General features: G+C 38.1%; 1 protein-coding gene across 3 annotated transcripts in view; it reads left to right on the top strand.

Annotated features, from left to right (window-relative positions):
- CARMIL1 (capping protein regulator and myosin 1 linker 1) overlaps positions 1–27,012 on the top strand; it is a 206,153-nt gene that overhangs the window by 111,742 nt on the left and 67,399 nt on the right. For all 3 annotated transcript variants that reach the window (XM_075494248.1, XM_075494247.1, XM_075494246.1), the window contains 10 exons: positions 1,689–1,775; positions 5,494–5,597; positions 7,527–7,604; positions 7,720–7,796; positions 8,710–8,814; positions 13,511–13,580; positions 17,991–18,072; positions 19,417–19,516; positions 19,602–19,656; positions 25,220–25,392. In XM_075494248.1, the coding sequence (XP_075350363.1) occupies positions 1,689–1,775; positions 5,494–5,597; positions 7,527–7,604; positions 7,720–7,796; positions 8,710–8,814; positions 13,511–13,580; positions 17,991–18,072; positions 19,417–19,516; positions 19,602–19,656; positions 25,220–25,392 (931 nt within the window). The remainder of the gene's footprint in view (positions 1–1,688; positions 1,776–5,493; positions 5,598–7,526; positions 7,605–7,719; positions 7,797–8,709; positions 8,815–13,510; positions 13,581–17,990; positions 18,073–19,416; positions 19,517–19,601; positions 19,657–25,219; positions 25,393–27,012) is intronic.

Raw genomic sequence — 27,012 nt, 5'->3', positions numbered from 1 at the left:
ATTGTTGTGCCTTGTTTGAACAAAAAACCATCCTAAGCTATTATATATTATTGAGTACCAATAAATAAAGGCATTCTATTATTACTTTAATGCAACTGTCTGTATTCCAATAACATGGGAAGTGTATTTACTTTAACTAAGGCATAGCACCTGGCTTCAGTTCAAATACAAAGCGGTGTTTATATGAAGTGATTTACACTGAGCAGTCTCTTAATTTGTGATTGGCTTCCCTTTATGGTACTGTCAATATTTGTAAGACTAGCACCTGGAAAGTTTATTATCAATCTTGGCTTTAAAATCTAGCCATGCTAAAGCGATGGGAGTTTTGCTTTTGGCTCTACTAGGATCAGAATTTAATCTCATATTTTGTTAAAAATAATGCAAAACAACATACTGAAGCCTAGAAATACTCAAATTCAAAACTGTGTGCCTGGATGCAGTTAACTCTACTTCTGCCGTTAGAGCTCTCATCGCTGTTATGAGGTTAGCAAAAATGCATGGCTTAAAGAGAGTTCAAGGGCCTGAGTGGCCAGAAGCACTCTTTCTTTTCTGCACCTGATTCCTGTATCTTATAACTGGGTGGATCCTTAACCCCCAGTGCTAGTAAGATGTTAAAATTGTTCAGCTGGCCTAGAGAAAACATATGTATGTGACATACTAGCCTACTGCTTCATGTCTGCATGTGTGGAGAAAGGTATCAGCTTTTTCATTTACTGTGTTTTGAAAGAAGTAAAAGGCTTCTCTTTGCCCTTTCTCTCTGAGTGAGTTGCTGTAGAGGACTATATTTCACACCTTAGTTCTGTGTTGATTTATTCCTCTAATAAATATTTCATGGATTGGTTCCATTGTTATTTAGGATGTGCCCTCTTAATCAAATTTCAATCTTCTGCTTAAATGGGGAGATTAAATTTATGGAGTGTGGAACTTGGATACACTGAGAAAGGGCTTTAATGAAAAGCGCGTTTTTTTTTTCCTTTTGTTGGATTCGTGCTGAGGTAGTCCAGTCTGTGTCAGCACCTTCATAGGTTTTTACTGTTTGGGATCACAAGCAGTTGTAGCATTTCCAAGCCTGTGTCCTGGCTGGTAACCTGCAGGCTACTGTAATGGAATTAAGTGGCCATTACGACTTGGTGGAGGTTTCAGGCTCTTAAGGTTTACCTCAGAAAAAGAGGACAGTGTAAGCTAACGTGGGTGTCTCTCTTGCCTTGACAGCCCTTCCTTTTAAAAGAAAATAAAAATAGTTTGAAGTTTCACGTGAAGTACCACTGTTGGTTTTATTTTGTGGTTCTTTTTTTTACATTGGGGTTTTTTTTTGGCTGAACCACAAAGCTTCCAGATTTCCCAAGTGCTGACTGACTGTTTGACATGTGTAATATCTTCCCTTTGACTCCTTCTCAAAAGTATGTGTGGTTTATATAGTTTTTAAACTAATTAAGATGGCTCACTGATCGTTAACAGCAAAGTTGCCTATCTGTTCAGTGGTTAGCAAAGAAGGGATCTTGAGTACCTCAGTCATTTCAAAGACTTATGGTCATAAAAAGACAGGATCATTTTGGGCCCACCCCCACAGGGAGTGCAGTTCCTCCTGTAGTTCCACCAGTGCAGTTTGCCCCGGTGTGATTGCTGGGAAAACGTGAGATCACACAGTTAACCTGAAAATGTCCATTTTCTTTTTGCTCCCCCAACAGGTGTGTCATCTTTGAGCATCCAGTTCGCCAAACTTCCAAAGGGACTGAAACATTTAAATTTATCGAAAACCTCCTTGTCACCTAAAGGTATGTTTTACAAGTATGTCTCTCGGTTCTAAAAGTTTCAGGCTTCCATCCTAATAATACCTTTTGCTAACAGATTATAAAGTAATTAATTCTGTAAATGATTTACATGTGTATTCTCAACAGCACAGCTGCTTTTTTGCAGTCCTGGGTTGCTGAACCATGGGCTGGGTTCTGTGTCCCCTTCAGTGCTTTGAAAAACTGTTACTTGCTTCTGTAAGCTTTGGGCTTGAACCTGTATTGTACAGAAAGATCGAATTTAGAATTGGCATAAGTGATATGTTTCGTATATGTTTCAAAAAGATGTCTGAAGCAAAAATGTGTAGGCAATTTTCCAAATGTTTTGCATGCAATTATTTTATGAAACCAAGTGTTGTGATAGTGGCTGTGAAGTGGTTTGAGTAAAGACTTGTTTGTTTTATAATGTACAAATTTCCGATTTGATATCGTAATTGGAATGTATGTATATTTCAAAAGCAATAACAGTACTGAAACACAAGTCAGAAGCTTTCAATGTTTTTTGCATTGCTGTTTTACAAATAATAGATGCATTGACCTCTTGAACAGACTGCACAAACCCAGGGTCTCCCGTAGAGAACATGAGTGTTAAAAATAGAAAAAATGCACTGACATTATTGCAGCTTTTTTGCAGATGTTGATGACCTGGAAAAGATGAGTGAGTTATGGTCTATGAAGGACATTAGTTGATAACAGATAGGAGCCATGCTCTTTTATCCTTTTAATTATTGCTCTGTGAAGTGCAGATTCTGTGTTCTCCTAAGCTTTAAGGGTTGACCTGGGGGAATATGGGTGGGGAGAAGGGTTTTTTGTTGTTTTTTATGAGTGTTCTGTAGCTCTTGTTATGCTCAAGTAAATAGTAAACCCTAAACTGAATTTATTCGATCATGATTTTCATTAAAAAGACTTTATTAAATTCTGGGGTTGTTTTTTCCACTGCTAACTCCATTTTTGGTGACAAGCAATTGATTAAGAATCTTGACTAACCTTATGTGTACTCTTGAGATTGGATGTTCATGAATTTGACAGAAATTCATGCAGTTCTGGTATGTTCATTCATCCTGTGCTTTCCTTCATGTGATCTGAAGGATTTCAGCAAGTCATTGTGATCGTTGAGTCAAGAAAACACTCTAGCTATGCTTCTGTCTTCATAAAGAGTAAATGCCAGCTTGATGAAGTTCATCCACAAAACTCTTTTCAGTAAAAATTAATTCTGAGGTTATGAAAAGAATTTGGAAGGTTTTTAACACAGTTTTTTAAGACAATCTTTAAAGAAAAGCTGAAAATGTATTCCAGTATGTCTGATACTGACCTCATGTGAATCCTAGTCCAGACTGCATTGCAATGACTATCTATTCTCCAGAGAGTAACATGTCACCATGAATATTTTTCCATGGCAGTTCCTCAGAATTCCTTAAAAACGTATATGTGATGTCTTAAAATTGGAATTCTTATAACCCTCTGGACCTGAAGAAACTCAGCTTTACCTCTTCAGTTGTCTGCAAAGCTCTCTGTCTTATCCAGTTTTCCTTTAACTTAAGAAGACAGTACTGAATTGGTTTTAACTTGGGAGACTATTTTTAAACCTGTAATATTGAGGTGGGGGAATATTGTAATATTTTCTGTGGGGAAAGTCTAAAGGAGACCTTGGCTCTTGGATTCAGTGGACTTGAAGTTGCATGGATTTTTTTTTTCAAGCCTTTCTCTTTTTCTCGTCCTCTTTTTCTTTTTTTTTCTTTCTTTTTTTTTGTTTTGAGCTTTTCAGTTTCAGAAATTCTGTACAATCCCTCACTGGTTTTGACCTTATTTTAAAAGCACTTTCTATTCGAGATAAGTTTCTAAGATTGAGAAGTAAAGTTCAGGTGGTAACTCCCCAGCTGGTCTTTCTTCAAATATTGTATCTCAAAGTTCCTGAGAGCTATTAACACCCTGAGCCTCCTGAGAGTGGTAAAAGAGCATGAAAGATTGTCTGCAAATGAAAGCGAGATTACTATTAGAGTATAGCATGAGGTAGGTGAAATTCAAACAAAAATTTATTGATTTGAAGATTCTGGTTAAATGGAAAATTCTAGTATACTCATTCAAAGATAGGACTTGCTTTTCTGAGCCCGAGCTAAAGGCTGATTAAAAAAATCCCTCATTCATTTTGTTTGCCTTCAGTGATGTGGCTGATTTTTGAGCAGTTGGCCCTTTTTAAACATGAAACAAGCAGCAACGTTATGGATTGTTTGATAGATGATCTCCCCCAGACTCAGACACTGCTTCTGAATTCCCAGAATAGGTTCTTGATAGCAATGCCGAATTGTTGACAGCACATTACATTCATTTCTACTTCTTCTTGTTGCTTATAAATGCTGTTGAGAAGACTCAGTAAAGTGAATACAGAGCTATAAGCTGTAGTGGTTAAATAGAGCTTTTAGATCTTTCAAAGTTTCAGAAAGTATTTGTTTGCAGTTTACCTTTATAGATAGGGTGTGGATTCAACAATGCAATGTTAAGAAAAAAGAAAAATTACACCAAACGGAAGAGTTTTGAGACTTGGCAGAGACGAGACACTGTGCTTTGATTCTTTTCGGTATCAAAAGCCTCCTGAAACCAAGAGCCATACTACTAACATGGGAGACTTTCTTAATATTTGGAAGCTTGGAAAACTAAAGCACTGAAGTGGGGTATTTTGGTCTCCAGTGGCTTGTTAGCTGCTTCCTCCACATCCTCACTGATAAATCCATTTCATGATCGTTTTTAATTGAAGAATGGACGTGTTCTGTCCATTGAATGCCAGTCCATTTTCACTGACCAGTAGCGTTGAGAAATTGCCCAAAATTGTATAGTAGATCAAAACACATGCCTACTTTATAGCTTTGGCCAGGCACTTACAAAACACGTGCATGTAAGAAACACATGCATGTACTCCTTGAAAGGCAGCAATAGCCATGTACAATAAATTAAAAACTTGGTGATAAGGTAAAGAACCCTCAGGTGAAAGTTAGATTTGCTGGAACTAGTCATGTTCTATTTTGTATTTGGAAAAACTGAAGAATTTTAGAGGAAGAAAGCTCTGACTGGTTTGTTCCCAATGTGAGATTTTTAATTTTAATGTGAAAAATACGTATTTGTTCTGATCAAGAATTGAGAGTCTTTATGCATCTCTCCATATTTTAATTAACTAACTATTTTTCTGAAATTACAGGCAAATACGTAATTGAAATGGTTTTAATTTCTAGGTCTTGTCAGTTGCTTTTGAAGTTCTGGCAATTGTAATTGTTAATGTACTTGGTTTTCCACAGATACTTTCATCTACTTCCAAATATGCTTTTTATCTGGATATTATTATTCGCAAGAAGATACTGACTTAACATTATGGAGTAAAGTCTGTTTTAAAAATCTGTTTCAAAACAGGATTGCACTGTTAAAGCCATTGCAGGCTTTGCAAAAAGACTTCTTCCCTGGCTCCAGGACCTATAACACACTGTGGCTCCATCAGGGCATCTGATGGAGTGTGGTCCAGGCAAAACTGAGCATGCTGTGGCAGGGAAGAGTCTTGTATCTGCCTGGTGGTCTGTCTTCCTGCTGCAGTGCAGTGGTGGTAACAGGAGGTCATTAAACATTTACGTGTATCTGTGTTCACTGAAATTGTGCACTTGCACGGTCTGGGCTAGTTTTGTCTAGAGTTGGCTAAGTTGAGTACTAATTCCCCCCCCAGGGGTGAATAGCCTTTCCCAGTCACTGAGTGCCAACTCGCTGATCGCGAACACGCTCGTCTATCTTGACCTCTCAGGGAACGCGCTCCGTGGTGATGATCTTTCGGTAAGCACTTTCTTCTTATTTGTGAGTTAATGAATGGATGTTTTAATTTATTGTTAAGAGAACGGCAAAGCCATTTTGTTTAGATCCTTTTTTGCTTTTATTTCAATACAGTTCTAGCAGGGGTAGAAAATAACATTTTGATCTCTGCTCTTCATTAATGTAGTCAGAGAATTAAATTGCCCCACACGACTAAACAAATCCACATAACTTAGTTCATGCTTTTAGTCCTTGGCTTCTACTGATAAATGAGAAAACTGCAAGTGTGTCACTTGCTTCAGTGGACTTGCCATGCTCCCTGAGTTCTGTTTGAAAGTGACCAAAACACAATTAAAAAAACCCTCATCTTCTTTTTAGTGATAAGTTTATTACAAATTTTTCATTGGAAGGTTGGAAACAATTGATTTCTTTTGACTTGGAAAGACTTAATTAATTTCTGGTTTTCAGTATTTTTGTTTGTATAAATAAATCTGTGAACTTCCATGATTCTTCGAAGAATGTAATTATTTTTTTGAAATTCCATTGTTCAGTTTATCATTTGCCATAGAGGTGCAGCTCTATTTTCTCCATAACAAAATACACGTAGTTCTAAATTTGTATGTATTCACTTTTTGACTGTTACATCTGTGTTTTTCTCTCACATCAAAAGTTGTGTGCACGTAAGTGTCAGGTTTTGAATTCTTTAAGTATTGAGCATTGATATCTAAAATATGCAACACTAGAGTCACCCAGTCTTATCATTTAAAGTGGAGACATGACTGTGTTACTTTTTCACAAATATTACTAGTTTCAGATTCATCAGCACATTCAAAGAACTAGTCTTTTCAGACATGAGGTGAAAGTTTCAGTGGGACTAGAGGATTTAAAAGGTAGCAAACAAATAGTTAAATGTAAATAAAGACACACAGTGAATTACTCTTAAAAAGAGAATAACATAGCAAATAATGTAAAAACCAAAAGGAAAACAAAATGTAAAACTTTGATATGCAATGCTTAAATATGATGTCTACGTACAGTATTTTAAGGGACATGAATACAAAAAGTGGGGCTTTTCTTAGCCTGCCAGAGAGAGAGATTGTTCAAAGGAAAAGATTATTAATACTGCGATCTCTTAATCTGTGGAACAGTTTTCCAACAGGAGTAAGGAAATCCTGTTATTTAGCATTTAAAATAAACCCCAGCAAAGCACAGGGATTTTTAAAGCAGGGACCTTTCTTGCACTGTAGGTATAGGGGCTAAACGACCTAATTTTTAGAAAGATGAAAAATCTATTTTAGAAATGTTGAACATGCTCTGTTTGGCTGGATTTCATATGGAGTTGAGTGTTCCATGTTTCTGTGAATTAGGACATACTTTTATCTTTCTGTGTTGTTCTCAGAGACTAAAAAAAGCCCAAAATAAAACAGCATATAGTAAGACGTTTTCCATACGCTAACATTTGCATGACTTGCATTACTGAAGCCATCAGTATTGAAATCTTGTTACCCGTTCTGTATTCTCCTTAAACCTTTAACACACTGCTGATATTAAGGAATAAGTATGGGCTTCAGAGGCAAATTAGTTGCTTCCCTCATGCTTAAAGGGGCTGGCTTAAACTTAGAAACCAATTAACCTTTCTGAAATGTAACAGCAACCTGAGTGACATTCCAAGTATTTCTAACTAAATAAATAATCATTTGCTGTGAAGGTGAATTGCAAAGAGTAATGTTTGGTAGATGTAGTCTGAGCACCGTTTTTTCCCCTGTTGTTCTAAAAAATGGTAGCCTTCAAAAGTAACCCAGGTTGTATTGATTAGGTGAAAAGAAGTTTCAGACACAAGTCTTGTAGTGCAACTTTATAATAAAAGCCTAAAATGTAATGAGAATCCAGTAATCAGTGTCATAATATCAAAATTAACATGGATAATTCTTTTTTTTTCTCCATTAATTATAGAGCTTGTACAATTTTTTGGCCCAGCCCAATGCCCTTGTTCATCTGGATTTATCCAACACGGAGTGTGCGCTAGATATGGTAAAGACATTTTTTGTGGAGATTCAAATACCAAGGAAACATTCCCCACCTTCTATCCCTAGGTACTTTTCTGGGTTAATATAAAGTAAAATCAGTCTTCTTTGTTTTAAACTAGGTGTGTGGAGCCCTCCTTCGCGGATGTCTTCAGCATCTAGCTGTCCTTAGCCTCTCTAGGACTCTCTTTTCTCACAGGTACAGTTTAATTACTTTCAACTCCTGCTATATTTTGTTTTATAATTTCTTGCTCTCATGTTGCACCTTTCTTTTTAAGAAGAAATCTAAGACTTTTTTATAAAGTCTTAAAATTCTTAGTTCTCTATGAAATAGGTATTATTTATTCCAAGCAAAATATTTTCTTTCCCTTTCCGCTCTTTGCTAGATGGCTGTAAAATAAGCTACCTTGTCTAATATGTTTTTTGTGATACTGATGTAGCAGAAAGTCTATACATATCTTTAGTCTCTGAGAGGCATAACATCAGGCTTTGAAGTCTGACTGACTTGACTCGTCTTTAAATTTGTTTTTTAAAGTTTGTATTTTTCATGATTTGATGATGGTTACAAATACTTTTTTTCCTTTTTTGTTCTTTTCTGGGAGAAAGTCCCTTTGAAAGTCTTTGAGACTGAACATTGACAGTGTAGAATACTTGCATTGTAGGAAATATTAACATTAGCTTCCCTTTTCTTCAAATCAGTGTCTTGGGTCCATATCAGAGATGATATCTAATTGGGGGTGAGCTACTCCAGCACTGAGTAATTATTCCTTGTGGTGAAAAGGCAATTTCAGGGGTTTTGTGATGTTTGATCTTCTACTCATAAGTATGTTCACTATTAACCAGACCTAAATGATCACTTTGTAGTTCACCAAACAGAAGTTAGATAGTAATGTCTTCTGTGCAGCAGTGCAATGCTGAGGATTGTTTGTTGGATCAACATTTTGACGACATTATATTTTTAAGCTAATTGAGAGCCACTGATTACAGCGCTGTTGAAGGTAGAGCGAATTAAACATGTAAAAGATCATTACAATTCTGACGGCTTGCATTCACTATTTATTGGAATGAGGAGTGTCTAGATGCTACTTCTTAATGAATTTGTTTACTTACAGAAAAGGAAAAGAAGTCCCTCCCTCCTTCAAACAGTTTTTCAGCAGCTCACTTGCTTTGATGCAGATTAATCTTTCGGGAACTAAACTCCCTCCTGAGCCTCTAAAGTAAGAATTTCATTTCATTTTCTCCTGTTGCCTAAAACCTAGTTTGCTTGTTATTATGCGAGTGCCTCATATTAAAAATGAAGGGGAAAGGATTTTGACTTTTTTTTCCCATTATACATTATTGATACTGCAAGAGTGAGTTTCATAATGATCGCACATTCAAGAAATGTTGTTTCCATCTCACAGTTGAGACTGTTAATCATATTTTGTTCTGTGGGAATGTCACAGCTGTTTAGCTTCCATCAACATCTTTTTGTGATATTTCTTACTTTGTGGCTTACGAACAAAACTGTTTGCTTCACAGTAAAATGGGATTATGCATTTGTGTGAGTACCGTTCCTTTGAGGCTGCAGTATTGCAACAGCCGTTGTGAAACTGAACCTGTTGCAATGCTTGGGAGGAGAGACCTATTGCACAGAGCTATGCCCCTCTTTTAGGGGGAGAGAGAATGGCAGCAACTTCTAGGAATGCTAAGTGTAATACATCTTTTTTCTGTGTGTCACTCGTCCTGTGGCTAACAGGTTCTGGTGGATTGGGCACTTCCGTTGCCCGCCCAACACTGGAGAGAAACTCCTCTTACAGCCTAGTGCAGGCTGAGGGAAATTGTGTAGTACTGTGTCACCCTTCCTGTGATGTGTGGAGTTTTGAACTGTGTTGAACTTTCCAGACATAAAATTTAAAGGTGTGTTATAAAGTCAAGATAAGTCTGGATAGATAGGTCTAATCTAGATAGGTCATTCTGTGATTCTGGCAGAATCCTTGTGTTTATTGGGCTAAATTGGGCTAAATTAAAGAAAAGGCTCTTTCCAGAGTGTCAACTGCTAGCTAATATGCATTAAAACACACATAACCCTATCCATAGTAGATGCCCAGAAATGTTCACTAACCATTTTGGGGAACACAGCTCTAAAATCCTAATCTGGACACAGATATAGATATATATGTATATGCATGTATACTTGTGTGGTTGGGAGCCTGCCTTCTAAGGGAGAACAAGGAAGGGAAGTTGGCAGTAGCTCAGCAAGGGAGTAGCTAATGAATGGGAGTTGATGGCAAAATCTGAGATGTGGAATATAAAGAGTAGTTAGTGAGGACCGGATGGAAAGCTTTTGAGACAATCTGGGGGAAGCTAAGGGAGAGAAAAGTGACAAGTGCCACACAGGAAAGAGTAGCGTACATTGTTTTGGGATATTTTTTCTTAATGCAATTTAACGTTGGAGAGGACAGTACAATATGATGCTTAAGTAAGATGCACTGGACTGAAATCGATATTCAACTGCAAGAGCCTATCATTTAAGCTCTAATCTTTCACTCTGTTCTGCGTGATGCTCTTGGTTGCTGTCTTGCTTGCTTAGACTTTGCTAAGATTAGGAAGGTATGGTACTGATGTGTTTTCAAACAGAAGGTGATTATGAAGAAACACATTGGTTGATTCTGATTAATTTAGGGCTATTGATTCTGTGGTGGAGGGCAGCAGGGAGCTATCTTTAATGAAGCAAGAAGAACGGAGGAGGATGTATGTGACTAATACACAAGACAATCTTATCAGTGCTACAGGAAAAAAAGAATGCTGTGAGACATTGAATATATCTACACAGATTAGGAAAGGTGAGAAGCCCCAAACACTAAGGTTCATATCTAGCTTTTCCCCTTGGCATGTTTAGTATCTCCTGGGGTGTGAGGAGTTTTGGCAGGTGAGTGCTCTACAATTGTCTGTGCTCATGGAAGATGTATTGTATTAATTTATCCCAAATACTTGTGACCCCTTGATCTGCCAGCAGCAAACGAGGTCTTCCTAGTCCTTTTCAGCCAAAGTGATCTGTATTAGCAAAAACCTACTCTGTTGATAATGTTTAAGCTAATCTGGCTCAATTTGCCTGAATTGGGTTAGAGGGAGTTACTTGCATGACTGGTGTTGGTGGAGGTAGAGAGGCAGCGTAGGATGAGCTGAGAGCAGTAGCCTCTTTCGCCAGCACAGACAGCTCCAGAAAGGAGCATCTGTCCAAAGTCCAGCTGGACACGGATGGTTTCAGAGTGTCCATGCCACTCTCAGCTGGCTGGCATTTTGGCATGGGCTTCTTGTGTTTTGTTCTGATGGCAGTGTTCACCTCTGCTTAGGAGGTAGGACAGAGTAATATTTTTTGGTAGTTTCCTTGATGTGCTTTTTCTCTGACCTGAGTCTTTTCTTCAGTCTAAGCTGAGTGTATTTCACAGCAGTACAGAGAACTATGGCCTGCAGTACACCTTGCTTTCCCTCTCAAACCCTCTATGGTTTGACTAACACACTTGAAAACCATCCTGTGGTAGTTAATCTGGTGTTAAAAGGACTGAGGATATGGTGTATCTTGGGGCAGCTGCTTAGCCTTTTGGTCTTAACTGTAAGAAATTACAAAACTTCTACAGAACAGTCAAGACCACATGATTTGTTTTTTCAGAGAGACTTATTTGTCATTGCCAAGATTGCAGTAGCATGTGAGGGATGATTTCTAGAAGGAAAAATAAAAACGACATGGTGTACGATAATAGTACTTCTCTGGCATCTTTGATCAGTGCATGTCTAAAAGCTTTTGACAACGTTGGCCTTGGAACTGTCCTGTGACAAAGGAGAAGTTCCTGGTTTGTGTCCATGAACCAGAGGTCACAGAGTTGGATGCGTGATTCAAGATCAAGCCTGCCTACAGAAAAAAATATAGATAAAATGCAGATACCTGACACAGAGTCCCAAATTCCCCTGATTAATTGTTATTCGATTTCTTTCTTATCAACTTCCTTTAGATCAACAGTTGTGGTATGTTTAATCGCATATGCTAACTCGGTGAGTTTAAAGATATTGGTTCATCAGTGCACTCAGGGAAGGACATGAACTTGCTTGTACAGTGATGGACCTGTTAATAAAGCCGAGCCTTTCAGGGAAGAGGTTTGCTAATAAAGCTGTACTGCGAGGATGCAACATAGTGGGTAGGGAAAGGGTGCTTTTAGTTCTTGTACATAGTTAATATAGTTAATGTTCCATCACAGCTCACTCCTCCTCCTCCCCCCCCCCCCCTTTTTTTTTAACTGAGTGAAGCAGTTTATACTCTCTTTTCCTTGTTTAAGTGTATCTTGGCGTTTTTGTTCAGTTACAGACATTGCCAAAACTTGTATTTTGATCTGTCGGTGCTATAACAAGACAAGTTTCTGATACACTTCTCATGCAAATGCTAATTACAAGGCCAATTCTTGCATGCTGCATGTACCACAGTTGACAAGACCTTTCCATGTATTGCCATGTGTGTAATTTAAACATAGTGGCTAAGTATAATTAGAATATGTCTGCCTTCAGTTGAGAAATAATGGGATTTTCTTAGGATGAGTTTATAGGAAAGAGGTTAGGAAAAAACCAACCCTTTGTGAAGAGAGTGCATTTGAAGCAGCACTGTGACTATTTTTTAATCTGCCTTTTTTTAATGGTTGCACTGTGTTTTTTAGGTTGCCTCAAAATGTTTGTTATCATCAGCATTTAAATACCTGTTATCATCAGCTAGACTAACTTTGAATAAAAGCATGCTTGGGAAGGAAATATAGACAAGGATCATCTAAAAATTTGTAGAAACTGTTGCAGAACTTTCACATTTTTTTCAAAGTCTGCATATTAATGGATTAAGAAGTAAATAAGCACAAGATATTTGCCTTTGTTAACAGTGAAGGTCTAATTAACATTTATACCTGCAGGGCAGATATATATAGGTTTAAATGAAAAACCTTCCTGGGACGCACACATTTTAAATATGGTTTTTACACACTATTTGCATAGCAAGTGTATAGGCAAATGGCTCAGCAAAATGGATTGGTTTTTTATCTCCGTGCATCAGTAGTTTAGATTCTGTTAGCTTGCTTTTGGCTGAAAGGAAGTTTGGGGAGGAAGTCCTTCTGTTTCTCTGTTCAATTACTAATTCAAAGCAGCATCTATTCTAAAGATACTCGAAGGTATACACAGATTGTGTTTGCTCCTTCTCTAAGACACATACTGTTGTGCTTTCTGATTTGATAGTATTAATACTAATGTGATATTAACACTAACTTTTATACGTGGAAACAAATTTCTGTGAGGCTTTAAAGGTGGATTTATGAAAATCAGTCGTTGCTACACTTGTCTGCCATTCTGCCTAAAGACAAAGGATACCATTGTCTTGGAATATCATTTTGAAATCTGTAAATATTTATTGGGTTGCAGAAGTGGAGAATTGTGTGATACTTGAACACGATCCAGCGTTTGAGTGTTATAGGCACTGTGCCTGGCTGAAATGGCTGGCTGCAGTGCATCTTGCATATATTAAACCCCATTTTTTCCTGAATTTTTGGAAAATCAGAGAGTTAGTACGGTCGTACAACAGAACACTCCTTTTGTAATCATTTGATGCTCTTTGACAGCAAATGTTGAAGAAAATTAATCTCTGAATATTATTAAATGTCGATATAGCATTAGCTTTATGGTTTCTTTATTAGCCTTGCATCCCAGCAGTTTTTGAAGCTGCTGGAGTGTTCTAAGAGTGGCAGGTTTGTGCTGCCATTGTCATTTAAGAAATAACTGCTCAGCTTGTATGGTTTTGTTTTGAAATGGTTCTTTGCATTATAGGTGTATTGACCTGTGACCGCTATGATGATGATGTAAAGCTGCCTTTTTTTTTTAAATGGTTCTAAAATTGATCTTTTTCAGAGCGCTTTTATTAGGCCTGGCTTGCAATCACAATCTGAAGGAGGTGTCTTTAGATCTCAGTAGCTGTGAGGTAAGGAATATTTATCAGGATGTGTTCAAAAGATGCAATGATGTGGAATTAGAGTTCCTGTGAAATCCACTGGGCAAGATGTTCTTCCTCTGTAGTCCAAAGCTGTGGGAAAGGTAGAACTCAGAGAAGCAGTTATGGTAAAAATCAGCTGCTGTGTGTTACAGCATCATCCTAAATAATAAGCGCAGAGGTTCAAAGCTCCTGCAGCACCCAATTGGCAAAACCTTCCTTGCAGTGTAGCTGTTCTAGATACTGAGGCAGCGTGCTGTTTGCTGCTTGGCAGCTTCTGCTCTCTGGTGCTGTGATTACGAAGGACCCTGCAGCAGGACTTTCCAAGGTGCCAAAATTTGAATGGGTCACAGGAAGTTGCATGCCCTGCAGGCATGTCTGTGCTTTGATTGTCTTCCTTCAAAACTGGAGACATGCTTCCTCTTCTGCAGGTTTGCTTTTTAACCTTGGGAGAAATTCTGCTTTCCTAACCAATTCAGGCCAATAGGGAACTTTGGTAAAAGTTGACTGAAGCATGCCATTAACTTAAGAGGCACTGTGCAAATGACTTTAAATATCTCAAGAATAAATAAAACCAATTGTGGCAGCTTGATTTGCTTTATCTTGTTCCTGCTTGCTTCTCTGTGCTTTGCTGTGCACTTTGTTTCTCAGGATTGTCCATACTCTTGCAGGATGATACCTGCGTGGCTACAACTTATGACAAAGATCAGCCAAGACCCTGGGAAGCTAGTGAGGCAAGGTTACACAGAGAACTCTGTGGAGTTTTGCCAAAAACAACAGGAACCATCTCTAGCTCAGGCCTTCTGTAGCTGAGTGGGCACCCTTTCCTTTTTAAGGTGCAAAGAAAGCCTCTCATCTGTTAGGCAGATCTTTCCAAGTCCATCACCTGAGTATTAGCTGTTCTGGAAGTGCCTTTCAAATGCAATGGTTTCCCTTTAAGTAGAAAACATGCAATTTGATGAACATATTGAGGTGCAGTAATCCTTGCCTTGGGTTCGTGGTGGATTGCTTTTGGAATGTGAACAGATTTACTTCTGAAGAAAAAAACAAACCACTGTGAATGCATTTCATAGTTTGTTTTGATATCTTATACTTTCTAAAAAATGGTATTACTTTGAAGAGCATTACATGTAAATTCCAAATAGAAAAGCTTTCAAGTCAAGTACACATGCTTCTGACTTCTGAGTAGAGAGATCAGACGGATGATAATTTTTCTTTCAGAGGGAGGAAGGAAAAGGGAGGAGTAATTAAAGTAACAAAAATGAAGTCCTGTAATCATAACCTTAAAAGAATAAATCAATAAAACACAAACATAAGTAATGAGAGTATAAATTAGCATGTAAATCAATGAGGGCTGACAGGAGTGAAGACGTAAGCCTTTCATTAAATAATCCCCAGGATGGGATATGGAGGAGCCCTTCGAGGGGTGATTAGCAGTATCGGACACCAAAGCACAAGTGGTCATGGCCAACTCTCATGATGGAAAGGAGGGAATCGTGCCCAACTCACGGTGTTGTGTTCCCATAGCTGGTCCCTCCAAACTGACAGCACTTCCTTAGATCCTTCCCTTAACATTTTTTCACATCACTGAGCTTTATTCATTCTCATGTGCTTTGGAAAGAAGAAGTTGTGCTTCCACCAGTGGGGGAGTTGATGGTGCCGGGAGCTGGGAGTACTCTCAGTGGGCCCAGCACCGCGGGGTCCTGCTCCACCTCTCCCTGACTCTCTGTGAGCTGGGCAGGGTAATCTGCACCCAGAAACAGAGCCGTGGGAAGCCTGGAGCTGGTGACCTGCGCTACTCCCAGTTCCTGCAAGCACACGCTGTTAGGAGGCTATTAAGCTGCTGCTTCAGCTTTGTCCTCCTCTTTCCTGCATCAGGCAAGCTGTAGTCAACTATGGAAGGATAAATCTCACTGTTCCTTCCCTCTCTCACCACTTTTCATTTGCTCCCATAATTTTCTGGTATATTAACTCCAAGCTTAATCATTTTATATTGCTTGTTTGTTTGTTTTTTATTATTTTTACTATGAAAATTACATTTTTATTTCTACCTGCTCAGCACTGATGTATTTCACTCTTTTCCCTTCTGCTTCCCTTAGCTTGGTCACTGTGTAAGTACCCTCCATGCTTTACCTTAATTGTTAAATCAGTAAGCAGCTTTGTTTGCCCTTCCCACGTTGGTACCTCGTAGTTTTGAACATGCTTGGCATTTTTAATTGTTGAAAGGTTGTTCTTCATTTTCTGAATAAGAGCTTGTATTTGTAGTCTCAGAAGTATGTCTTATAGGAGATGTTGCAGAGGGGTTTTTCTTTTTTTGGTATCACAGTCCACGTTGATGAATAGCCCTTCAATTAATCTCTGCGCGCATATATATATATATATATATAAGATATATATATATAATTTTAATACAGTTGCAATAAATTTTGATCTCAAAAGTCAAGTTGTTATCACCCCCAGATTAAATAGATATCACCATTTGTGCACATGAAATGTTTGTGTATTTAAGATTTTGAATATAGGGTTATTGGTACAAGATTGAAAGCTGCTCCTGAAAAATTGTCCACTTCAACCCTCAAAGTATATATAGCATGAACATTTGGGTTCTGTTGTGAGTATAATTTTAGTATATAGAACTTTTACCATACCAACAACCAATCCAAGACCGCATATAATCTGCTAGTTCCATCGATTCTGCAATAATAGATGTGACAGTGTCAAATGGTTGTCTTGTGGTGGGCCACGCTGACAAAGCGGAACAGAGCAAAACTGAATGATTTTGGCATTCATACAGCAAATACTACAAATGCTCTTACAAAAATAAAGTTGAGTTAAAATTGCACCACTTCTGGCCCAAATACAGACTTTAATCTGACCACTTCTTGAGAGAATAGGGTGAAGGATAGGCAGGCTTTGTTTTATGCAGAAGAGGAAAGGTGCCTTACATCCTGTATCTCTTACACTTCTAGATGTGACTTATGATTTAAATGTTGTCTTTGACCACCACTGATCTTTAAATGCTCAGGCCAAGTTGTTGAGCTGCTTGTTAACCCATCACACATCTCAAACTTTCTAAAAATTGCCAAATCAAGCCTTTGTTGAAAAATACTTCTGAAGGCATTTGTGGTTCCTTAATTATAGTGTGGATAAAAGAGACTATTCACAGAAATATCAGCAGGTTGATTCAGGATATTTAGCCAAGTAAGTTGACTAAGTAAAATATTACTAATTTTTTATGCACAGGAGGTGAAAAGGCTATTTCATGTTTGAAAAAGCTTTCCCTTTTTTTGAAGCAAGGAAAGTGAAAATGGAAAATGCAAAAATAGAATTGCAATAATATGAAATTGAAAATGCAAAAATAGAAGTGTAGAACTTTCCCCTTTTTTGCTTAAGTCTTTTTCTGGGGGATGTTCATAAAGTGAAATGCACTTATATAGTTTGCAGAGCTGCAAGAAATAAGAAAATGCTTTTGCTTCTTTGGAAAAAAAATATTTTGTGTTGTTTAATTCAGTAGCATTAGTAAATAATGTGTAAGCTTTAATAACTTTGATTCTTAATGTTGATGTTTTCCCCTAGGCCATTTAATTGGGTTTTTTTCATTAAATCCTGACAATTCTTTTATATTCATTTAGTATTTCAGATTAATTATATCATAATTAATACTTTACAGCTAGGCATTTTTGTTATTGTTGCTGTTTCTCTCTTTTATGCCTATTTTTAAATTAAGAATAAGGTAATTTACTGATTTCTCTTGTTTATGGTCTTTTGTGGCCATTTTACAATTGGATTATTTAAATTTTCTTTTCAGTGACAGGGAAAAGTAATTTCATTGGGGTTTATTTTTTTGTGGGGGTTTTTTTGGGTTTTTTTTTTTTTTCCTTTTTTTTTTTAAATGTGCTACTCATCTTTGGTCTGGGCACCCTAGCATTGTGCTAAGAGCTGAGAGAAGATGCTTGCTATAAGCCTTGACTGTAGTGGAATTCAAGGGTAACAGTGCTGCATGCTGCTGGGCTAAGTTTATTTTTTTTTTCTCATGTTGGAAATGTCCTGGCCCTTTCATGTGGAGAACCTGCACCAAAGTTCTGCAGTCACTGCCTGGCACAAGTGCTAAAGGATTCGTTGTGTCTGCACCATTTAAATCTTTCCCTGATTTAACTGCTCAGGAGTAGTTTTAAGAGAAAGGAGAGTCCCTTTTCTCATTTATATGCAAATAGTGAGAGCAAGGGATGAGGATAGTAGGGATGTGTGCACAGGCTGTCACGTTGATGTCTGTAACTTCTTCTGTTGCTGTTGTTTATGCTGCTGGTAGTGCCTTTGTATTCACAAAGCTCCTACCACTGTTTTCTGTGTGATCTTGAAACCATAACTAGTTTGCAAAAATGGATGATGTTTTGTCTCTAGTTAAGATCGGGAGGTGCACAAGTCTTGGAAGGATGCATAGCAGAAATACACAATATCACCAGCCTAGATATTTCAGACAATGGTAAGTACACAGAACAGGAATGAAGGGTCATGCAAGTCCAGAATCTGAGAAATGCTTTTTCTTTCAGCTCACGGTGTAATCAAGGATGATCACTCTTGCTTTATGATTATTGGCCATATTGGTTATGGAAATGTCTCAGACCAGGAACTCTTATTGCTATAAAGTATATAAGAAATGTTTATAGACTAACTGTACCCTCAGAAGTTTATGTCGTATGAGATAAATGTAACACAGCAGAATAAACTGATGGCAGCATCATATTAGATGTAGAGGAAAGTGGGTTTAGGTACAAGAGGATGAGAAGCTAAATGAGAAATAAAGTGTAGTGAAAGAAGAAAGGGAAAGGCCAGATACAGAATGAAGCAGAGGTCGTGATACTGCAGAAGCGAGAGAGGGAAATTTGGAGCAAACGGTCAACCAGCTTCAGGTCAGAGAAGGCCTCTTTGAGTCTTTGGAAAAGTCTTGGACTATTTGGAGGCTCTGTGCATCCTAGCTGGGAATACCAGCTGGCTTCTCATCTTGCAAACTCAAATTGTAGATGTATGGAATGGAAGAATTCACCTGCTGTGTTTGCCCCTCTGACAGCCAAATGTGGAAGTATTTCAGAAAGAGATTCCGAGTACTGTAGAAAGTCCAAGAAAGGTAGGATGGATTGGCAAGCATAAGGCTTTGGGAGCTACTGACTCAGCCCAATTATGCAAACAGATATATTGTTATAAATAGAGAAAGATATTTGACATCTAAATTACCCTGCAGATCTGGATCTTAAGTCATTGTAATCTAACTAGTGGACTCTTCAAATACACCACTAGTTTGGGGATATAATACTACAGCAAGTTATTTTTCCTACTCAAGAGCAGAATAAAATTTGGCTTGTTTTTCAGGTCATTTTATTCATAGCCTGTTATGTTAGCCTTTTTGCACTTGAAGGCTTTGAGACCTTTTTGGTACACAGCTCTACTAAGACTAAATAGCAATTAGCGTGGTCTCAAAATTCTCAAAGGAACTTTAAACTCTGCCTGACAATGTGAGGAACTACCCTTGGGTGATGGGACTACGGATAAGGGACTACATTTCTCTTCTGTGTTTCTGAGAGGTGCCATCAATGGCTGATTAGGATGGAGATTAAAGGGCTCATTTTAGAGAAAGCATTTATTCTCATAGAGAAACAAAGGCAAAAAAAGAAAAAGATTTAAAAATAGAAGAATTGAAATTTTTCTAGAGCTCTTGGAAATTAGTACACTGATATAGTTACTTGAATGAATATAGCATTAATAATTGGACCCTGTCTGGTTCTTTTGTGAAAATGTGTTTTAATTCTTAATCTAATCTGATTCTTTACAGGCCTAGAATCTGACCTCTCAACCCTTGTAGTCTGGCTTAGTAAAAACCGATCGATAAGACACTTGGCATTAGGCAAAAACTTTAACAACATGAAATCCAAGTAAGGCTTTTCTTTCTTTTAAATAACGAGAATGGATGAGGAGAAGCTGCTGATTTCATCATCTTCCTAACTTTTCTTCCCTCAGAAATCTCACTCCAGTACTTGATAATTTAGTTCAGATGATTCAAGACGAGGATTCAGTGAGTATCTTTCTGCCTACTATCATCATGTGTATTTGTACCCTCACAGCCTATTTCTGATAATTTTCTTCACTGTGTTAATTTGCTACATAAGATTTGATCATGGTCCTGCACAGACACATCCAACATTTTGGGGTTTATTTTCTCAAATAGTATTTTGGATTATGTGTAGCATGTAGGTAAATGTTCTTAGGATAGTCTTAGGATCTGTGCTTGTTGAAATACATTCATTCTAAATAGTTGGATGTGCTTAACCTAGTTGCTTTAGGTCTAAATTATACAGCCCTGTAGGCACAAGTTTTCAAAACTTTTGTGTCCTGGTAGGAGATTACAATGGTAGCGTTCTCTGGGTGGTGATACTCCTTCAATAACAGAATTTATTTTTCATTTTTTTTAATTAATAGAATGCACTATTTCCTGATAGCTGTTCTTGGGTATTAGCATTTTTTTGCTTGACAAAATGCGAAGTCACTGCAGTGATCTCCCAGACCTCCTTTCTCCTTCAAAAGATGAAATAAACTGTTCACTATGCTGTTCTTTACTTGTCCTAGTACATTAATCACAGGAGCAATTTCATAAAACCCTTTCAGAGTGCCTTGCCTGGGATCCTTGCCCACTTTCTTCATTCCTACCCTCTCTCCTGATTCTGAAAGACTTTTGTGGTTGGGTGTGTGTTCTTGCCTTACTTGACATCCGAGTTTTGGCTATAAGGGAATCTTAAGATGCTCTGTTACTCTCATGCTTGTCAGTCTTTATTCATCTATTCTTAGTCCTTTCTTTCTCTGTCATTCCCCATACAAGTAACAAGCAAGCTCTGCTTTCCTCATTCTCCAGAAATAGCTGACTGTAGACTTCACTTATCTAAACACCTACTATTCCTGTTGTCTTTATTGTCTCACCTCCAAGTTCATGGTCTCCACACTAACTGCTTTCTTATTTTCTCCTTCCATCTGTATCTGCACCCTGCAATTCAGTGGAGCAGTTTTTACCAGGGTTTCCAATGTCTCCTTCCATACAAGGTCATTAGGCCCATATTTTGTGTTCATCTTTTCTTACTGCTTAGTTGTATTTGAAGTGATTTGTTAAACTATTCCTCTCTCTTCTCTGTGTCCTCTTAACTGGTATTAGTGGTACTGTTTTTTTCTTGATTCTTTGCCTACCTCCTCACCTTATTCTTTAAAACATGGGATGTTAGTGTGACACAGTGAAGTGCTGCGTATGGATACCAGAGCTGATTATAATTGAGTTAGTACCTGTAATGAAAGCAGTAAGTCCTTGTTTGCACAAATCAGATGGAGCATCGTGCTAAGTGTATTGGTAGATCGCTGTATTACTTCTTGTACCAAACTAGCCTTTTCATTTTGCGGTGTGTGACCACTCCTCCTACTCTGTCTCTAAAGGAAATGGTGCAGGGCTGTCTTCCCCTTCTCTCCTTTTCCTGTTGATACTGTACTGAGGGGTGGTATCATTTCATCAGATAGCACCTCCTTCTTCTCTTTGGACATTTGTCTCTGTCCTGCCCTGTATCTCATGCTTCATCTTTCACAGCTATCCTGAAGACTGTTATGTCAACCAGATTAATCACAAGCAAATGTAATTTGGTATGTTTTTTTCTCAATTTCTTTCGTTCTTTTGCTCTGTTGCAGGTGAACATTTCTTCCCACTCGGGCCATATCCTAAAACACCTCTTCAACACACTCTGTGTGTCCTTTCAGTATCCAAACCATCTTCTCAAACATCCGGTTGGGGTTTTTTTGTCAATTTATATGACTATCCTGTCCATATTATGTGTTCGCAAGGATAAAAATTCCAACTTTCACCTTATTGTCTCTATTAAGTGTTAATAACCTTCTGTTTATCTTTCCTGGCTTCTGTTTTTGAAGCTTCCAGGACAGAGAAAACGTAGCTGCTAAATTTTGGATGTATCTTCACACAGCTCTCCCTCCCTTGCATCATCAGCTTTAACTTCTCATGCTCCTTTTTTCAGCCCATAGGCAATGTCAGCCATCGTTCCACTTTCAGCCTTTGCCATAATCCAGTGGTCAGATGTGCTCCTGTAATTCTTACTCACCATGTCTTTCCTGAGCTAACCTACAGAACACGCTCTGTAGTCTCATCCTGTTTTCAAACAGTATTAAAATGAAGTAATCCACCAAAAAGTTACTTTATTAGGTACTTAACTCTCTCCCCTTCATGTCGTGCATTAATCTTTGGGATACAGCATGTGATCCTGTTGGTGTTAACCTGTCTTTTCTCTCCCCACGTTCTTTTCTCTTGTTAATCCTCTTCAGTGAAGAAATCTTGTTTGTTTCTGTTTCATCAGGTGCTAAAATCAATCTGAAGAGTTGAGGACATAGCACCATGTCCTCAAAGCATGTGTTGCAGATAGCTAGATGGTCCTTGTTCTACCTTGAGATAGTACAATGCTTAGAAAATTATTTTAAGTTTCTAGTTATTTTGGTTTGGTTTTGAATCCTAAATGGGGCGGTCCTTGTTCCACCATGCATTTACTGCCACAGGACATTAAAAAGTAAGGGTGGAATTGGTGAGACCAGGGTATGATGTTGCCCAGAGCATACTGCTTGATTAGTATTGCCTGTAGGCTGGTACAGTTTGGGGACCATGCATTATCTGCGTGGAAAGCTGAAGCAAGAGGCTTTAATCTAAAACAGTCATCTGCCAAATGCTTCTTCATATGTTTATACACACTTTAAATAGATCTGTTGCTGTGTTAATATAAGCCATGAGTAAAATCATTTAAACAATCAATAGCTTGGTTTTATGACTGTAAAAATACAGCTAGACGCAAATATGATTCTATGATGTAAAAGCAGTAACAGTAACCTAAACAGCAAAATTTCCCAGGTGTTTAATATAGACAAGAATGTAATATTTAGTTTAGTTTTGTTTTGGCTTTTTCTCTTTTTAAGTAGATGCTGTACTGTGCAGGCTATAATAATGTATTCTTATTAGTATTGCAGGAAGTGTCTGAAGCTGTACGCTTACTGTGACATTTCGTTTCTTCTTGCAAAAATAGATGTTACACTGCAGGTACAGTGTACCATTACTCAGAGCGGTAGTCAGTCCTGCATAGGTGCAGAGAGTTACTACAGCACTGAGTGTCTTTAGTTCTTAGTTCAGTGTTTGTTGCAGAATTGGCCTTTTGGGGGTTTTTACAGCATTTTTGTTCATAGGAGAACAAATTTAGCTTGATTTAATTCTTAAATGTTTTCCAGCAGGAGCATGACAAAATCAATGAATACAATAATACAATTTCTAATTCTATTGTTTACTTTAAGAATTCCTCTTCCTTGATATGATTGTGTTAAGACATCTTCACTATATTGGCAAAGTGTCTGTTTTTCGCAGCAGGGGCACTGAAGTGCTTGTCAGACTTCTATTTTCTCAATATCCAGCTAAAACTATTAAGTCGTTAAAAGACTTAAATGTTTGTAGGCTATGTAGAGTATTGCCCCTGTTTGTGGGGATTTGGTTTTGGTGGAGTTTGTTTGTTGTTGTTTCGTGTTTTTTTTTTTAATGTAATGGTCAGATAATTTAATGAATATTTAGCAGCCTGTACGTTTAATCCTACAGAGTTACATTCTGATGTAGTTTGCATGCAGGGCACCAAGTGAATCCAGAGGTTTTTGCTTCTTGCTCACTGAGTAAATGATAAGGGTAGCTGTGCAAGAAAACTAGCAGTTCATCCACTTCGAAGACACTGCTAATACAGTAGGTGCTTTACTGTGCTATATGCATATTTCATATGTAGTAGTAATGATGTATAGGTGTCAATCCTTGCAGAACACAGTCCAGAAGCATTTTCAATCATATACTGTTTTGTCAGAGTATTGGAATGCAAGAGGTGAGAAATCCTTTCCTGGGAGGATATTTGAGGTTTCGAAAAATTGGTATGCGGGAGGGAGCACTTCCAGCTAAGTTACTCAAATGACTCTTTCTAAAGTGACACATGAGAAACAGAAGAAACTTCACTTTCACAAGCTTATTGGGGATTTCTGTCCAAGTGCTGCGCGATGCTGCTTTTCTACGAATCTGTTGCAGGAGGTCTTCTCAAAATTGTGCCAAGAGCTCTAAATGCCATTCTAATGCGATGCTAATATTCTTTAGGGTACATTATGTAATAAAACGGGGAAACACAGACAGATTAAGGACATTAGCATGGTAATTTAATAACTTCCATTTAAAATAAAACCAGCATGTGGCTTGTGTTACTGTTAGACTTTTTAATTATAAACCTGCTGTGCCTCCAAATTTTTATGCATTTCCTCATTTATAAGTGCATTTCTTATTGTTGCAAGCTTTTTGGTTATCACTGTAATCCAGTGGTGTCTGGAAGCTAGAGTCCCAATGTATAGCAGGTACCATGCAAGCATCTTGGACCCTGGAAGGTGTGCACAGTTCAGCTAGTTTATTTATATTAATCTAAGCTTTAGGCATCTAATGTAGGTGCCATGGTTTGCCCTTACCAGATGTTGATTTTCCCATACTGGCAATTTGGAAATTTTAGGCTCCTAAAATTCATCCTCCAATACATGCCTAAATGGGTGTATAATGACAATACACTTCTCTGTATGAACTCACACTTGAGCAAGGGAAATGTTTTGTGGAGTTCTCGTACATCAGCAAAGACAAATTACAGTTTTAACAGCTGTAATACCTCTGCAAGGCATGGTGATGGATAGACTGTAGTTCTTGAGCTCCTGCCGTTGAGTATTGGGACACTGAGAATGGAGGGAATACAGGCATTTTTAAAAGAGTTTTTTTAAGGCTTAGAGTGTGACTTGCAGGAACCCAATAAAGTAGTTTCAGCTTAACATAGTATATTTTAAAAAAAAGTTATATAAAGATATTGCAATCACAGGTGTCAGAACACTGCAGTAAATAATATCCATTGACTCACTCATTTTAATAGATACTCTTCTTACTGTTTTTCATTTCAGACCTGCTACAGTTTTCTGTCTCATTCCTCTCAAATGTCCATGCCCTTAGTTGAAACAACAGATATGCAAAATCACTCCTAAAGTTGAAGTAACAATAATAAAACAGTTTGAAGGAATTGTTTTTGTTTTAACAGTCTCAGATCCTAATTTGCCCTTGGATAAAGCTCTCTGTCTGAGGGAGAGGAGGGGAGTGCTAGATGTTTTTATTTCTCACTGACAGGGAAGCATGCTGGTTGAGCAAAACCCACTGGACTCTAGAGGTTGTCTTGCGAAGCTGGTTGTTGCTATCTTGCCTCTTTTCAGGTTCCCGCTGTATTCCATACTTAATAGGACACAGGAAACTGGAGGCACTGTCACTTAAAAATGTTTTTTTTTCAGGGTGTTGCAACTTAATCTGTATGTATGTGTTTGACACCTGTGCCGTAAGTTGTTGACTCCCAATTTATCATGTGTTGTAGGATCTGCAGCAAACACAGAAATAACTCTTTGATGCTTACTGCTGTCTCCAAGAGTTTGGGGAACTTGTAACTTCTTTTGGTTGATATTTGAGGAATGAGCGCATTATTAGTTGCTGTTATCAGTGCCTTTTCTGTGCTCCACAGCCTCTGCAGTCATTGTCCCTCGCAGATTCCAAGCTGAAGACTGAGGTCACCATCATTATTAATGCCTTGGGCAGCAATACTTCTCTTACAAAAGTGGATATTAGTGGAAATGCCATGGGAGATATGGGAGCAAAGATGCTAGCAAAAGCCCTACAGATAAACACCAAACTCAGGTAAGGGAAGCATATTTGCAGTAAAAGATACAATGGCTTAATAATACTGAAGTTGTTGGCTTATTCTCAAGCTGTTTCTCTTCAGAACCCTTCTAGGTATAGCCACTTTATAGTGTCTCCATTTGGAAAGATTCTCATCCTTTTATCTTAAAAAAAACCAACCAACCAACCAAACAAGAGAAGCAAATTGTCTCTGCAAAAATATTTCCATAACTGAAACTGGAGAAAATTACATTTTCTAAATTTAAACAGAAAGACCTCTTGTTGGAACAAGAGAGCTCTAGATTTCCTAGAATCATAGAAAAAAACCTACCTTGTTATAGAGCTCTGGATGTCATCTAATCCAATGTCCTTCTCAAAGCAGGGCCAACTTTGAAGCTACACGAGGTTGCTCAGGGGCTTGTCCAGGCATGTTTTGAAGGTCTCCAAATACAGGGATTCCACAGTCTCTCTGGGAACCCTGTTCCAGTGCTTAGCCACTCTCGTCTGTTCTGCCCTCTCTTTTCTGGAAGCCTTCCCAGCAGAGAAAATTCTGGTACTTGGGTGGGAAACTAAAGTAAATTATTTTTTGTCTTCTGGAGATCAGTTTGTAGATAAGATCATGTGGAATTCAGAATGGGTAGCAGCATGGACTGTCCCTCCTTCCCCTCTCCCCTGCCTACAGTACTGATGGATCTTGGCATCTCTTCTCTGCAACTTCATCCACCTGACAACTTCACTGCTTTTTAGCACATGTCTGGCACTGATGGCTTGAGAGTATCACTTTTTTTCTATCCAGCATGTGATTAGCAAACAGTAAAACCTTCAATCAGCATGAATCTGGATGAGGACCTCTAAATATGTCACCATCATCAGGAAAGCTAAACCTCACTCCTCCTCTTGTCAGACTGTGCAGATGAACCTTCCTCAGCATATTATCTGTGTGAAGAGACCACTTTGTTCTTGGTCTCCAATTTCTTATCCTGGAGGATAAGAAATTCCCCAGAACAGTCCTGGCTATTTTGTTCAGAAGCAGGAATCCTGGTCTTTGCGTTGCTATGTCCAAACTGAATATTGAAAATGTCAAGAAAACACTGGAGAGGTGGCTTAGGTTTATTGAATGTATTAACCTGAAATGACCACAGTATCTGAAGAAATAAAGCCTTGATGGCTTTCAGGATGGCAGACTGAAATGTTCCACAGTACACTGAATGTAACAGTTGACATAAAGTCACCACAGTCTGTGGTGTGATTACAAACTGAGTAATGCAATGGTAACTGGCTCTGCTTAAAATGTTATAAAATCACACCCGAGCAGAAATAAAAACATACTTTCCAATGACAAAAATATCCAAGATTTGACCATAAGCATATCTGATCGTTGCAGAGTGGGTGTAGAATATCTCTTCCTCTCTTCCTTACCTCCATCTTGCCATCTAAAAAACCAAAGGGGTAATTCTGCAACAGCAGAATGGTGTCAATACCTGTGAAACCCTGCCATCTATCTTTTTTTTTCTTTAACACCAGAAATCTTTGTTTGGTTTTGTGCCTTTTTTTTTAAGAACAGCTTCAACTAGTGCTCTTGCATAAGCAAGATTTATCCGCTTGACTGTCTCTTCTGACTACTAATGAGATCTTTGA

Source organism: Mycteria americana, chromosome 2, assembly GCF_035582795.1.
Source record: "Mycteria americana isolate JAX WOST 10 ecotype Jacksonville Zoo and Gardens chromosome 2, USCA_MyAme_1.0, whole genome shotgun sequence".
NCBI lineage: Eukaryota > Metazoa > Chordata > Aves > Ciconiiformes > Ciconiidae > Mycteria > Mycteria americana.
Note: the sequence above shows the minus strand (reverse complement) of the source record. Positions and strands in the feature narration are given on the sequence as shown.